At 40.5% G+C, this 15,848-nt stretch overlaps 1 protein-coding gene across 2 annotated transcripts in view; it reads right to left on the bottom strand.

The window, feature by feature from the left end:
• Positions 1–424: 424 nt before the first annotated feature.
• LOC139764564 (carbohydrate sulfotransferase 14-like) overlaps positions 425–15,848 on the bottom strand; it is a 20,002-nt gene continuing 4,578 nt past the window's right edge. The window contains exons 3-9 of one of the 2 annotated variants that reach the window (XM_071691352.1): positions 15,362–15,514; positions 13,573–13,716; positions 12,906–13,027; positions 8,287–8,400; positions 3,021–3,260; positions 1,713–1,809; positions 425–1,201 (exon numbers count right to left, since the gene is read on the bottom strand). In XM_071691352.1, the coding sequence (XP_071547453.1) occupies positions 1,103–1,201; positions 1,713–1,809; positions 3,021–3,260; positions 8,287–8,400; positions 12,906–13,027; positions 13,573–13,716; positions 15,362–15,514 (969 nt within the window). In that variant the 3' untranslated portion in view covers positions 425–1,102. The remainder of the gene's footprint in view (positions 1,202–1,712; positions 1,810–3,020; positions 3,261–8,286; positions 8,401–12,905; positions 13,028–13,572; positions 13,717–15,361; positions 15,515–15,848) is intronic. The other variant, XM_071691361.1, reaches the window with a different exon arrangement.

The following is a 15,848-nucleotide window of genomic DNA, read 5'->3' as shown; positions in this document are numbered from 1 at the left end:
TATATATATATATATATATATATATATATATATATATATATATATATATATATATATATATTCCTATGAGTCCACGGGGAAAATGAAAGATGAAAAGTTCCCAAGTGCACTTTCGTGTAATAATCACATCATCAGGGGAGACACAAGAAAGGAATATAACAGTCAATTGATATACATCGAAGAGACGAAGCTAGGACGCCATTTGGTAAACATGTGATTGTCCAAGACATGTTTTGGACAATCACGTTTTTTTTTTTTCCTAAATTTGGGAGGTCGAGGATGGAACTCCAAGATTAGGGGTAAGGTATGGTTCCTTGGTTTGGCCATATTTTCCCTGTACTTCATAGCCCTCCATACTTTCTTGTTTAACCTTATACGTGGATCAATAAACTTGTTCTACAAGGAAGTAAAGATGTTTGGAGCATCGAGTCTTATTTTTATTTTGGAGTTCGAAACATTAAATTCGTTTGACAGATTTAGCGACTCCCTCTTGACCTTGTCGGATTTTCAGGTGAAAACTGAAAATCCTCTTCTAGCATATCAGAATAAATATATTTTCCCAAATCTTGATGATTCTAACTTTTCTTCTAGAATTCAAATGATTCACAAATAAAACTGCAAGAGAGTGAACAATTACCCTTAACACTGGAGTTCAAATGCTGAAGTTAAGAATATTTACTCATGAGAAAATAGCATGTGTCTTGTAAGACTTAAAGGTAAGGAAATCAATAAAAATATAATCTATCTTAATGAGGGCAAGTGCATGATCACAACACCATCTTGGACATCAAATCAGTATGAGGGAGGTATAGTAATCTTAGTGATGAGAGAAAGAGCCTGGATTAGTGTGCAGTGATCACCACAACTCTTGTCCTCATTTTGAGGGTATGGATCTGAGTAAGTGGGGTGAGTCTATTACTGCCATGTACGCTGATAGCCATTATTATGAGTACGTCATTGTTCTGATAATTTGGAAATTATTTTTCTGTGAATATTTTGAGTCCATCGTTTTCAAGTAGTGGACGTGTGTTGTTGGTGTGTTGTTGAAACTGTTGTATCACGAGTCTATATCACTGTTCTCATGTTCAGGGTAGCAGCAGCATCAGGAGGAGGCGAGGTAGTCCGTGACGTTGTAACCGAACATGAGGAAGTCGACCCGGTACCTCTGATGTAGCGCCAGCGTCAAGTTGCGAGGTAGGTTCTGTCAGGAAAGAAAAATTCTTCTATGTATGTCTGTCTACTGTTTGGTCGTTGCGCTGTTAGTCGTAATTGTATGTTTTAACATTCTTCTCCAGTGGTGAATTATTCAGCTTAAGGGAGATGTACATGATTGATATGTCACAATGGTGGGACAATGCATGTACATGGGTACATGAGCCAGATAATTTGCACTCGTACGAGTAGTATGTATATGTAGGATAATGTCTGTGAATACGAGTCATATATCTATATCTGGCTACAGAGACAAGCATGTTACATTTTGATGTGGGGGTATTTGGGGCAAATAGCAAGGGTAGAGAATCGGAGAGAATTGGATTGGATGAAACAGCAGAACTGGGTGGGACACTATCCATAATCTTTCAAGGTCCAGTATCGACATTGTACATATAGAACAATATATGTACATGGTTAGGATAGAATACGTGGGTAGGACATTGCATAGAGGTGGGAATCTAAACTACATAGTCAGTGTGCAAGACAAAAGACCAAACCTTGAAGAGCGTAAGGGCTGTGAGTTCAGTGGAGATATTGTGATGGTTTCTCCTCACACCCTCAGGCTGACCCAACTGGTACTTCCTCAACAGGTACCTGCGACACAACAACTGACGTTATATCAAGAAGAATTACACTCAAAAATATTGAAGACATATCATGCACCTTAAGTTGAGTCAAGTAGGTACATTTGCCCAAACAATTTACAAAGGACAGATACAAAAGTTATATCGTGTTGTTTTGAGTTAGGCTTTCAAATGAAACGGAGGTAGTTTTATTTCATTGTTTTGTGGATATCCTCATATATATTTAATGTACACGGTTTCATATTTTGAAAGTGATAAGTTTGTTGTTACATTATCAAAATGGAACCATTAAAGCTATAGCTTATGACACCCTACCAATAATATACACCGTTATCTGAATGTCAAATGATAAACTATGAGTGGTGGTATACAGGTGGTGTTATTTTGTGCTACAGTGTATGCTGTGTGTTACGACATGCAGGCTGTGTTATCTTGTGTGATGTGTGTGTTTTGAGTGGCGATATACATGCAGTGTTTTCTTGTGATATGTGAACTGTGAGTGTACAGGCTTTGGTATTTTTGTACCGTAATTGATCATGCAAAGGCTGTTATCATGATGTGTCTGCGGTGATTGGTGGTATTCAGTTTTGTTATCTTGTGACATGTATATGTGGCAATTTATAAACTTTATTATTATGGAATGTGTACAATGAATGGCGATATACAGTCTGTGCCATCTTGATATGAGTACTGTGAGTGGAGGTATACAAGCTGGCAATATTGATACAGCCTGTTATCATGATGTGTATACTGTGACTGAGGATATACAGTCTGCGCTATCATGTAAAATGTATACCTGGTCTATAGGAGACGGTGAAAAAAAATTAGATGTGCAAAATATTCTGTGTGGCGATATACTCTATGTGCCATGTAGGTTTTAGATGGGATATGAAACGCATTATTTTCTTCGTTAAACTGGGAAAGGTGATATACGTCTCTAGTCAATAAGTTCTCTGTATACGATGAATGGTGATATATGGTATTTGTTATCGTGTAATGTGGATACTTTGAACGGTTACATAAGAGCTATTGTATTAATCAGTGGAAGCTACATTGGCGATATACAGCGCTTGTTATCGTGGACTTTTTATGCTGTGAGCATAATCAGCTTGTGTTATTAGATACCATGTATACACACAACAAAGTGTCGAATATTTGAACCGAGAAGGTGTGAGGGCTCGGTAGGAAACACCAACGCCTTAAAGGTCCTTCGCGTCTGACCTGGTGTCCTCCTTCGCCGACTCCAACGTAGCAATGACGTCGTAGTGAATGTCACAGGGCGCACAGTTGACGTAGTAAGGGAGCCAGTGGCGGTCGGTACGATTGGCCTTCTTGACTCGGATGTCGTCGTCGATGGGCGTGAACTCCACAAGGAATTGCACGAACTCTTCAAAACTTGGGTGTTTTGAGGTGAGGGAGGAGTTCCGGGGACGATACCTGTCAATGACGTAACGACGCAGTCTGTTGGAGGAGGAGCAGATATAAGCAGGATATGTCAGTGTTCAGTAGGTGATAGTGGCCTCCAGTGTGTTGCGGGTTTGCACCCACCAGTGTGTTGTAGTTGTGTGTGGCCAACATTGCGTTGCAGTTGCATATGGTCACCTGAGGGTAGGGGATGTGTTTGATGAACAATGTGTAGCGAGATTGAGTGGCCATAGCACATACAAAATAAACTTTTCCAAGTCGTGGTCATTTCGGGTAAGAGGAAAATCATAGTATGAGAAAGAAAATGAAGAGATTGATTAGAAGGGAATTCCACAGCTTTGTTGTTCGAGCACATGTGCGGCTGATCACCATACAAGCTTTGGGAAGCAGCAGTCAGTTGCGTTTCATAGAGAGCCAAGTCTTAGTTGCTGGAACTCATGCGGACAACCCATGAGAGCAGTAGCTGTTATAAGACCTCTAGAACAAAGAGGTTCGCAGAATCACGGCGGACGGAAGAGAGGTAATACGATGGGAGTTAGTGAGGCGAAAGGCTGTTGATTTCACTTTGGATTGGAGAGATATGGAAGAGCCACCCTAGGTATGTGAGTAGTACTCCATAACACCCCTTTAAATATGGAGTATCTGCTTTCCAAAAATTGATTACGGCGCCAACAACCCCAGCATCTGGGAAGCAGACCTTGCGATGTTCATTAGATGGCGTGTCCTGGACAAAGTGGAGATTATGGACACTGTTTAGAATATGTGTGTGTCTCCCTCACGTACGCTGCTGTCACTACCTGACAGGTTCCGACTGAACACACAGACTGCTTGGTTACCATGAGTATATAGGATCATTACGAAACATTAAGACTTCCTTTTTTTAAACATCAGATTGTGGTCTCCAACAAAGAGGCACAGGTGCCTGCATTGGGCATTATACGGTGACGTACCTTACAAATTTCTGACATCATTTTGGCAAAAGTAGATAGATGTATAGAGAACATCAAGGCCTATTTAGTGAACTGAACTAGAGAATTATGAGACATCAAAGGACAACTGGACAAAAATAAACAGAACGAATCAATAATGAGAAACTAAGGAACAACTTGGAGACAATAAAGCTAACCATATTGTTCAAGGGAAGACTTTGCAATGATAAACAAATGACAGTCGTGAGATACTGGAATATCTGAGCAACGTCTGAGAGTACTTGCCTTCGTATGGGCGAGATGATGGAGAGCTCCAGTACTCTCCACAACACGACGGTGCCATTCAGCCCCACCTTCGACTTGTTGCCTCAGCCTACGCAAGTTATCGTCAATTCTCGTGATAGTTTACCGTGCAGTATCTTGGGTTCGAAAAAAGGATATGACAAAACCATCAAGAGTCAGGCCAAAGGCCAGGCCATTGGCCATTATATCGTTATGCTCATACTTAAAGGGTCACAGCCGTCATACTCATGGGCCATACCGCAATGCTCAAAGGGTTAAAACTGAAATTACTCAAGTTTATATATATATATATATATATATATATATATATATATATATATATATATATATATATATATATATATATATATATATATATATATACATGTGCCTGCAGTTTTCTGGCAAATTCACCCAGAACGTTGATTTATTTCAGCTAATGTATTTTCTTTACTGATTTCCGTTGCTAATGTAGAAAGCAGGTTTCTATCTCTCACTGGACCACACTTTAGGATCCTAGGCTATTGCTAAGGTCGCTTATATACTCTTTACAACTGATGCTGTACCAACTTGCTTATTTGGTCTTCACCTAGGCTATTGTTGGACTCCCTTATTTAGTCGTTAAAACTGATCCTGTATGATACTTGAGTCTTCTATGGTATGTTTCTTCCCTCATTTGTGGTTGGATCGCACTAATCTTGATACATTTTGCATCAGGAAGAATGCGTATAATGCCGTGAAACTTTCGTTTGATTCTCATGGCGACTACAGTCTGCTCAAAATATGGCAAAGCTGTTATTTGTTAATATCCTCTTACAAAAAAAAAAAAAGAAGTGCGCTAATTTGACTTTCACTCATAATCTTTCTTGCTCTTTATCAAAAGAATTCTTAACTTTCTACGATTCACCCCTACCTTCTCTTTCCCATCCAGATAAACTATGGTTAACTCTTCAGTTAATCAAGTCGCTCGTATCGGCACCTGATTTTCCACCAACTTCCCTTCATCATACTAAATCTTTGCCATCTGTATTCACCACATGTAACATCCTTCGAATTCTCTACCAGGTCTTGCATGCATATTGCATGCATATTCCCTCTCTGTCCACAAACCTAAATCTGTCCTTGGAATCATTCCTTGGTTCATTCTGTGTCTAAGAATAGAGATTGTCGTAACCCTTGTAATATTGTCCCGTCGCTCTCACTCATGTCTTTAAAGTGTCCGAAACTTTTCCTAAAGCATTGACAGTTCTATTCTCTTCTTTGAGAGTGCCAGTATGGATTTCGTGGCGCCGCAGATTCTATTGTTGACCTCTCGCTTGTGACCTGTGTTGTCATGAGCTGTCTTAATGTGTGTCAGCTGACCCGCAGCATGCTGGTGGTTGCTTCTTCCCGTAGTTCCTGTGTGAGACCAGAGAACAGCCACACGAGGACTGATACCACCACCAGGGGATTGTGGCGAATCTTCCGTCATGACCCCCGTCATCTCTCCAGAATGCCACAAGGTATGGCATTTGAGTTTGCTCATCAGACTTCCTTTTCTCTTGACTTTTCTGCTTCTCTGTTCTCTGATGTGTTGTATCCTCTCCAATTGGTTCATCACGGTAGTCGTTCTGAAGAGAGCTCATCCTTTTATGGTCCCACAGGGCTGTGTCCTAATGCTTCCATTTTTTTTCTTATTTACCCATTATAATCAATCCTCTCTTCTTTTTTCAAACTTTAGTCCTAGTAACTCTTACACTGACAGCTCTTCTGTGCACTATTCACTGAACCTTTCTTTCCCCTTTTAACTCTGATAATCTTTCTTTTGCCGACATTTAACATATTTCCTCTGTTGATTTTTGACCTATGCAGCTTTTCCGGATAGGAAAGCAATGTTATAGTGGTTAAGGCCAAAATGTAACATCGAAATGTCTAGCCGTATTGCAGTCAGATTTAGAACACTTCGACTGAACCCTTCAATGACTTAAACGTATAAGACTTAAACAGATCCTCCACATTATCCTGGAATCTCTACATAATGAACATCACAAAACCTGTTTTTCAAAAGCCAGGGTGTCGCATGGGTGCCGTCATTACTTTTGTTATGAGCTACCATTCCATACCTCAAGTCGTCTCATTTATCCCGATATAAAGTACCGTTGGAGCCAGAATGGAATCAAAAGCCTTCCGCCTGACTTGACCATCTTAAACCATTCCTTTTCATCCCAGTGATAAAGTTAATGTCTCTTTGTTTGACAGATATTATATCGGTCGCTGCTGTCATGAGTAGTCTTAATGTGTGTCAGCTGACCCGCAGCATATATATATATATATATATATATATATATATATATATATATATATATATATATATATATATATATATATATATATACCGGGGTCGACGTGCTGTCAAATGGACTGAACCAGGGCATGTGAAGCGTCTGGGGTAAACCATGGAAAGGTCTGTGGGGCCTGGATGTAGACAGGGAACTGTGGTTTTGGTGCATTACACATGGCAGCTAGAGACTGAGTGTGAACGAATGTGACCTTTTTTGTCTGTTTTCCTGAAGCTGCCTCGCTGAAGCGTGGGTTCGCGAAGCTATTTCCTGTGTGGCGAGGTAGCTACAGAATGGATGAAGGCAAGCAAGTATGAATATGTACATGTGTATATATGCATATGTCTGTGATATACAACGAAGAAACGTAGCTAGGACGCCATTTGGTAAACAAGTTACTACCCGAATGGAGGTCGGGTGCGTTCGAGTATGGCAACAAGCGTATCATGAACTTATGATGTGGACAAGGAGAACTGTTTACAAATTTCGTCAAGAATATAGGTATCCAATTTGTATACACCTTCACTATTGTTAATGCTACAGTTCTTTGTTTGCATTTGATAATGGAAGATTCAATGATATTTCTCGTGGTACAGGAGTTAAAAGTTAATAAATGAGATGGCATTACTCCAGTCAGTACAATGATCATCATTCTTAGTATGATTAAACGAGGCATTTGATTCTTGTCCTGTTCCTATACTATATTCATGTTGCTTAGGTCTAACAGAAAGAATCTTACCAGTCTGCCCAACATAAAGCTTATCACAATTTCTACGTGGTACTCTATAGATGCATCCTGCAGAACTTTCTGGTGGGTTCCTGATGAAGATATTCTTTATAGTATTGTTTTTGCTGAAGGCAATACTTGCATTAAAGGATTTAACCAACATGGGAAGTAAAGTAAAATTATTGTTAAAAGGGAGAACTAAAAGTTCTTGGTGTCAAGGGGAGGTTTGGGTTTAACTCTATAAATGATTTGTTTGCCAACTTTAGGGGTTTATCAGTGAAAGATCCAGGATATCCTAACTTGGATGCAATAGAATATATCTTCTCAAACTTGTCATCAATAACTCTAGACTGCAAATATGTAATGCCCTAAGGAACATATACTGGAATGATGATTATTTAACTCTGTCATGTTGAGCTGAGTAATAATGGATATATAAGCATATATTGGTAGGTTTTCTGTATATACTTGTTTCCATCCCTATGGATTATGCAATCTCCTCTTCAGCTTATTCTTCTTTTAGCCCATCTCTCTTTCTAAGATTCCCTCTTCAATCCAGTTATACTCATCCACTACAGTTCTCTAAATCTTGCCTCTTCAAAGGTATCCAACTCCATTTCAAAGTTCAATCATCACACATAATAGTAGTCCACCACCAGACTTTATCTCCCACACGAGTCCACTTCCATCTATTGATCCACCTCAGGAAACTTAATCCCCGTGGGAGGATAAAGTATAAACATTTCCCCCATACATTCGTTACCATTTGATCGTCGATTTCACAGTCTCTATCACCCGTTACTTACTTTGGATAACTCTTGGAGACGACCTTGTCAAAATAGGCGGACACGATGCGAGTAAACGGATGTCGGACGATCATCGCCTTACCGTACTTCCTCATAAGCGCCAAAGTCTTCCTGCTAAGGAGCAAAGGCCGTTCTTGATAGATGTCTAGGATTTTCTACCTAGCGGTGCACTTACACCGTTGTATGTGATTAACACAATCCCGCCTAGAAGAAGCATCTCCCTAGTGGTATAATGATAACAAGTTTCTTGGATATCGCTGTTTAACTGTTTGTGTAATTCATTTTTACCTCTTCTTATAAAGCATAAGGCTATCCTACTGTGCTGTAAACAATAGTCCAAAAGACCTATCCTACTACGTTACAGGCTACAGTACGGTTGTAACCAAGATGGCTACCTGGCTACCTACCATCACACTTTCCAACAAAAGAGTTTATCGGGCGAGAAGATTCCGTTGCTATTCTACATTATGTAATTTCACCCAACAAAACCAAAGAGGAAAGTTATTCATATGTATATATATATATATATATATATATATATATATATATATATATATATATATATATATAATATATATATATATATATATATATATATATATATATATATATATATATATATATATATGTATATATATATATATATATATATATATATATATATATATAGATAGATAGATAGATAGATAGATAGATGCCTTATGTATATGCATATAGGCAAGTGTATACACATTTCATTTTTTTACGTTGGACGTTTCAGTCACGGATAAAAGTCCACATCAAGGCCAGGCCTTCATTGAAATATAGATTAATGAAAGGCGAAAGCAAGAGACATGGGAAAGCATTTCCGAATTTTGGTAGAAGTGAAAAGCCTGTTACAAAAATCATTAGGAAAGACCTGAGAGGGTAAAGAGATCCAAAGCTTCGGCATGTAGGGAAAGACACAGTAATAAAACCGACCACTCATGAGTTGCCGATGGCCACACAGTAATCATGTAGCGCAGCAGCTTGCCGAGTACTGCGTGGTCTAGCTAGAGTTGGGGGCACGCAGGCAGCCGCTCTCGGGAGCAAAAACCAAAGTAATACATATAGAAGAGAGAAAGTGAACCATCGCAGCGGCGTAGGCCAAGTGGGTCAAGTTTAAAAGTAAGAAGGAGAGTTGATAAGTCGGACCGCTTTCGACTTAACTCTGTCAAGTAAGGATGCCGAGGTAGAACCACCCGATATGTGAGAGCAGTACTCCTTACAAGGAAGGATCAATCCTTTCTATAAATGGAGCAACTATTCGGAGGAAAAGAAATATCTACAACTAAACAGTTTTTTAGAGGCAAACTAAGTTACCTCCGTAATGTGGGGTTTCCAAGGTATAGTAGATGTTATAGTGATTCCAATTATGTTCATTAAGTGGTGAAATTACAGACACATCGAAGGAGAGAGGAAAGTTTTGAGAAATTTTTGATAGAAATGGGCAGAAACTGGGTCTTGGATGCGTTAAACCGGCTTTCGTCAACTCCAAGTATGAGGTTTTGAAGTTGCTTTGAAACAAGATGCAAGTCGAATGAGAGAAGGAATAGAAATGGAGGATGTGCAAGAATGCATTGTTGATTCGTCAGCGTATGACTGCATTTGGTTAAAATTACAAGAAAGAAAATCGTTGATGAAAAGGTAAAAATGTGCAGGAGACAGGACACAGCCTTGAGGAACACTACTGTACTTGGAGAAAGGGGAAAAGGCTTATTCATTAACAACCGCTGAGACGGGTCAGCCAGAGAAGAAGCTAGATATGAGGGAGCAAAGTGAGGGAAGGAAACTGAAAGAAGGGAGCTCAGAGATATACCTATGCCACACCCTGTCAAAAATTTTGATTATATCAAGGGCAACTATATAGGATTCCCTTTTAGAGCTGATGACCAAACGCTAGTAAGTTGGGAAAGAATATCATCAGAGGATCTCGACTTACGGAAACCTCACTGGTGAAAAGAGGGAGATGTCTGAGGATACATGAGCTGAGAAGGCATTCAAAGACTCTAGAAATGGTAGATGTCAAAGTAACAGAGGTTAAAACGGTCACCCTTTCTTGGAATGGGTTGTACCAACGCATGCACCCAAGAAGAAAGAAAAGATCTGTGTTTTAACAGAAACGGAAGAGATGAGCAAACACATGTGGAACTTCAAGGACACACACTTTCAGTACACGGAAATTGTTACCATCAGGACCATAAGCCTTGGTTATGTCCAGAGAGAGAGAGAGAGAGAGAGAGAGAGAGAGAGAGAGAGAGAGAGAGAGAGAGAGAGAGAGAGCTTTTCGGATAGTACGAGAGGGGATTACGGGGAGGGACATAGGATTAGTATGAGGAGCATCAGCGGGTGAAGGATTGATAAAGGCATCCAAAGCGGAGTTAGAGGAGAAACGAGAACCAAAGAGACTTCCTTTGTCTACGGGAGAGATGGCTCTAGTCCCATCTGATCGAGAAGTGACGGAAAGGTGGAGCGACAGAAGTTATAAGTGATGTTCTTGACTAAAGACAAAAAAAAAAAGATATCATAGGATGAAGTGGAGTGGTTATCACACTTCTTTTGAATAAGGGAACGCTTTGCCTCACGATGATGTATTTCCATTGATCACGGGCAATGATGAATGCTGAATGGGAGTCAGCGGAAATCAAGGTTTTCCAAGCCCGATATGCCTGATCACTTAGCTGAATGGCCTCAGATCAGGAACGGTTGAACATGGTTTGAAAGAAGAGGTTGTCTTGGAGGAAGAGGAGATAAATGTTTCCGTTTCCAAAAACGATAACATCTGCTATGCTTTTGGCGGAGACAGAAGCATCATCACATAGGAGGCCCAAGGACAGTCAGAATTTTTTTTTTTCCGCAAGTTATACAAGTCAGCCTTGTTGAGGTGCCAATTTTTTATGTTTAGAAAAGACTGCTGGAAGGGGAGGTGCAGTTATGAGAGTGTTGTCAGATGAACCAATTAAGGGCGAGATTGTGTAGTTAGAGCGGGATGGACCAGAGGTGAAACACAGATCCAGAATATTAGGAGAGTGGTCACAGCGGTCTCGAATATGAGTAGGGTGGGAGATGATTTGCTCTAAATCATTGAGAATGGAGAACGTGATCCCATACAGATCCTTCCACCATCTGTATGGGAGGTATTCAGCCATTATATTATCAAAATGCTTTGTGATGAGTTCTAACCTCAGATGTAAACATGAGTCTATGAGTCAATAACCGAACACAAATATTTCCATTAACGACAAAAGAATATGATGGAACTGACATATTTGTGCCCCATATTTTTTTCTTTTTTCATACATATTCGCCATTTCCCGCAATAGCGAGGTAGCGTTAAGAACAGAGGACTAAGCCCTAGAGGAGAAAATCCTCACTTGGCACTCTTCTCAGTTCCCTCTTTTGGAAAAGAGGGAACTGAGTAGGGATCCTAGTAGTTGCCCTTGACTTATCCAAAGCTTTTGACTGAATGTGGCATTTGGGTCTCATCTCTAACCTTCCCTCCTTTGGCTTCCCTTCCTCACTTTCCTCTCTGACCGATCTATGTCTGTAGTTGCCGATGGATCAGCCTTCCCCTTTCTCTATCAGCAGCAATTTCCTTCAAGGTTCAGTCCTGTCCTCTACACTTTTTCTCTTGTTTATCAAAGATTTCCTCTCTATCGCGAATAACCAAACGCACTCATACCCTGACGACCCAACACTTCATTCCTTCCGTTCTGCTCCTTCTTTCATTCGATCTGCATCTTGTTTCGACACAGCTTCCTCTGTAAACTCAGACTGGGACAGGATATCTCAGTGGGGTAGATGAAATCCGGTTAAGTGTATTGCCTCCAAAACATTGCTTCTACCCATCTCTCTATCGAGAATTCCTCGCAACTTTTCTCTTTTCCTATAGCGGTTCTGTAATTCCACCTCTTAACTCAGTAAACATACTTGGTATTAATGTAACATCCACTCTTACTTGGAAACCCCAAATTACGGAAATAGCCAAATCTTCCTCTGAGAAACTGGGATTCCTGTTTAGACGAAATTTCTTTCCTTCTGAACCGTAGCTCCGTTTATACTCTCACATCTGGGGTAGTTCTAGCTCTGCAGCCTTACTTGTCAGAGGTGAGTTGAAAGTGGACAGACTTATAAACTCAACCAGGCTAACTTCAAGATTTGATCCGCTTGCCTTACGCAGCAATATTGGTTCACTTTCCCTTTAGTATAGCTATTACTTTGGTTTTTGTTCCCGAGAGCTGGCTGCGGGTGTGCCCCCACCACTAGCTATCCTTGGCAAGCTGCTGCCTCACACGATTACTGTTAGGCCGTAGGTAACTCAAGGGCGAGCCGTTTTGATACCTGTTTCTTTCTCTATGCGTCGAAGCACCGGAACACTCTAACTTTTTGTGTCTTTCTAAGTAACTATGACCTGGCACTTTTTGAATGACAGGTTTTTCACCTTTCAAAATTCGTAAATTCTTTCCCTCTGTCTCTCCTTTTACCCTTTGACAATCTGCTCTATATTTTAACTAAGATCCAGCCTTGATGTGGACTTTCGTTCGTTTTATATATATATATGAATAGCCCTTTCTGATATGACAAAAAGCGTAAACAGTAACCTTATGATCCTATCTGGGGGTCCGAGGAACTTCTGCGCGGTGCCGTGCCAGTTGGATACGTTCTTCAAAAGGCCCGGAAACTCCGCCTCCAGCAGGTACTGCGTCCATGTTGAGGTGCCAACCTGCGGCACCAACACCCTTTATTATCTCTGGTGTGAGAAGATTCTTTTAGTTTTCAAATTATACCGATTTATCTCCGTCACTGGCAGGGATAAACAAAGGGAGTTAGAGAAACGGAAGCAAAAATTATTTATGTATATTCCTAAGAGTCCACTGGGAAATGAAACACGATAAGTTCCCAAGTGCACTTTCGTGTAATAATCACATCATCAGGGGAGATAAAAAAAAGAAAATAGTGCACGAGCTTTATATTAAGAATGAGATGTAATGTCCAGACTTAGAATATGAAGAAATATCATAATGCTGCTATAGTAATAAAAGCAATTCGTTTAATGACTAAACTTTGGAAAGATTGTTATGTAATGCCAACGTGTCTGCGTCCGGTTGAAACTGGTAATAATGCAATGCCAGCACCTCCCGGTATTGTAGATAGGGTTCCTATGCTCTTCAGAATAGATTCTTCGAAACAGAATACTGAAAATAAGTGATGAAATCCTTCCGCCGGTGTACATCTTTACTCCCCCTGTCTGGAGTGGCTGCAACTTACCTTAGGGATGAAGCACATGATTAACTTATGAGACATGAGCCAGCGCAGTCTGCCATGGGGCACGGAAGCCAACGATCCGTACGACACTGTGTCGCCCAGCTGGTCACACACACTTTTCAGACGTTTCCGGCGCTCACTGTACACCTAACATCCAGGAACAAGATTAGCATATTCACCTTCACTTTCAAGTATTTGGTATACTTTATGCTATCGTCTATCACGTAAGGTTAACGATCATATCCATCTTTGATTACAACTTTAACATCTACTGAAAAAACTGATTATGCTCTTTCTTATACGTAATCACATCGATTCAGCCTAGTTCGTATAGAGAAGCTTAGGAGGTTGTTATGTGGCCAGCCGCGGCTTCTAGTGGCAAAGTCCTGAAGATGTTGTGACATAGTTTATCATACAGTCATGAATTGAAGTTCCTTTAACCTTCTGTTCGAATCTTATCAAATCCATATTGAGACTACAGCAGCGTTCTTTCACTAGCATTCGTGGTGATCAGAAAGGAATTTCCCTGTCTCTTGCGTTAGCGAGGTAGCGCAAGGAAACAGACGAAAGAATGACCCAACCCACCCACATACACGTGTATATACATACACGTCCACACACGCACATATACATACCTATACATTTCAACGTATACATATATATACATACACAGACATACACATATATGCACGTGTACATAATTCATACTTGCTGCCTATATTCATTCCCCTCGCCACCCCGCCACACATGAAATGACAACCCCTTCCCCCACAGCGGTCCAGTTTTCTTCTACATTACAAACCTTACACTCTCCTACATTTTCAGGCTTCGAAAACTCAAAGCGTGTTTCACTCCATTCTTCCACCTCCTTGTTTTCCCCTTTTCCTCGTCCCTTCCGACACGTAAACCATCTTAATCGTCCATTTCTTCCTTACTCAGCCTATCCATATTTCCAAACCGTTTCATCACAGCCTCTTCAGCGATTTCATACAGACTTCTCGTACTTTCGCACCTCTCTCTCTCTCTCTCTCTCTCTCTCTCTCTCTCTCTCTCTCTCTCTCTCTCTCTCTCTCTCTCTCTCTCTCTTACCATATATAGTATTTCTCTATTCGATGGTGTATTGGCCGATGGGAAACTATCCTATGATGGAATGTCTAGAGCTGAACTATTATTGGTCGGTGTGGTGTCCTATGGCAAGCTGCTTGAGAGTGAATAGCGATCGTTTCAGTTATCAGCATTGAACCTGACTGGTTACTCTAGGTGTCGATCACAGTCTGTTTGTACAAAGGTTCAGATGGATGTAATGGCTGTCACATGACAGACACATCACGACTGCGTGTCACACCCGGTTGGATACTAAATGAGCGTACTTGAGAGTTACAGCACTTAGATCCTACTGCCTCACAGTCTGCTGCTGTATCAGACATACAACCCAGGACATGAACACTGACATCGACTTTAAGATGTTGCTCCCTGCTTGTTGGCGAGGGTCGAACTGCTGCTATTCGTGATTTAAGCTCGTTGATACTCTTAAACACAGAAAGGTTTATACAGTATCTGAGAATCAGAATTGTGATAAACTGTAATAGGGAGACAGAAAGACATATATGACTATTCCCATTCCACCTGGTACAAAGGATTGTAAAAATGTTGGTGACGTGGTTCTCCAATACTCCCTCAGTCGACACCAGAACAAGAGTAGTTCATATCTACTCCAATATACCTTATAAATAATGGAAGTTTCCCCATTGTTTGTCTATAGCAATCAAACATGATATAGTTCACATCATACCTTCTCTCTTTCTCGGAAGAACTCCCGATTCGCTTTCATATCTTCATTGCCCTCATCCTCCTCTGAGTTCTCCTCAGGCATCTCGCTATATACATCTTTTGCAGAATCGTTTCCTGTTTCTTGAATTCTCGTTAATTTGTCTTCACTGTAGTTCTGAAAAGAAGCAGGATATAAAAATGGGATTATATGAAGTCAAAATAACTGAGTTATTCCTGAAAAGCGAAACCAAAGGAAAGAACGAATAATATTACCCTTTACGACGCACTGGAGTGAGAACTACGTCTTTTCATAAAGTCTCTTTGGAGTTCTAAGGTCAAGTCTGACAACCTGGGTCAAATGAAAGGTCTTGGATTTTATCATCTTTGTGCATTGAATTTTTTGTTTTCAACCAGGCGTCTATATAGGGTTGTCTGTGTGGGTGAATCAGAGGTGAATTTGGTGGTTCGGTTGGCAGATACTTGAGGGATTGGTTGACGGAATCGTTGGA

Source organism: Panulirus ornatus, chromosome 4 (assembly GCF_036320965.1).
Source record: "Panulirus ornatus isolate Po-2019 chromosome 4, ASM3632096v1, whole genome shotgun sequence".
Taxonomy (NCBI): Eukaryota; Metazoa; Arthropoda; class Malacostraca; order Decapoda; family Palinuridae; genus Panulirus; species Panulirus ornatus.
This window is presented reverse-complemented; position numbering and strand designations above follow the sequence as displayed.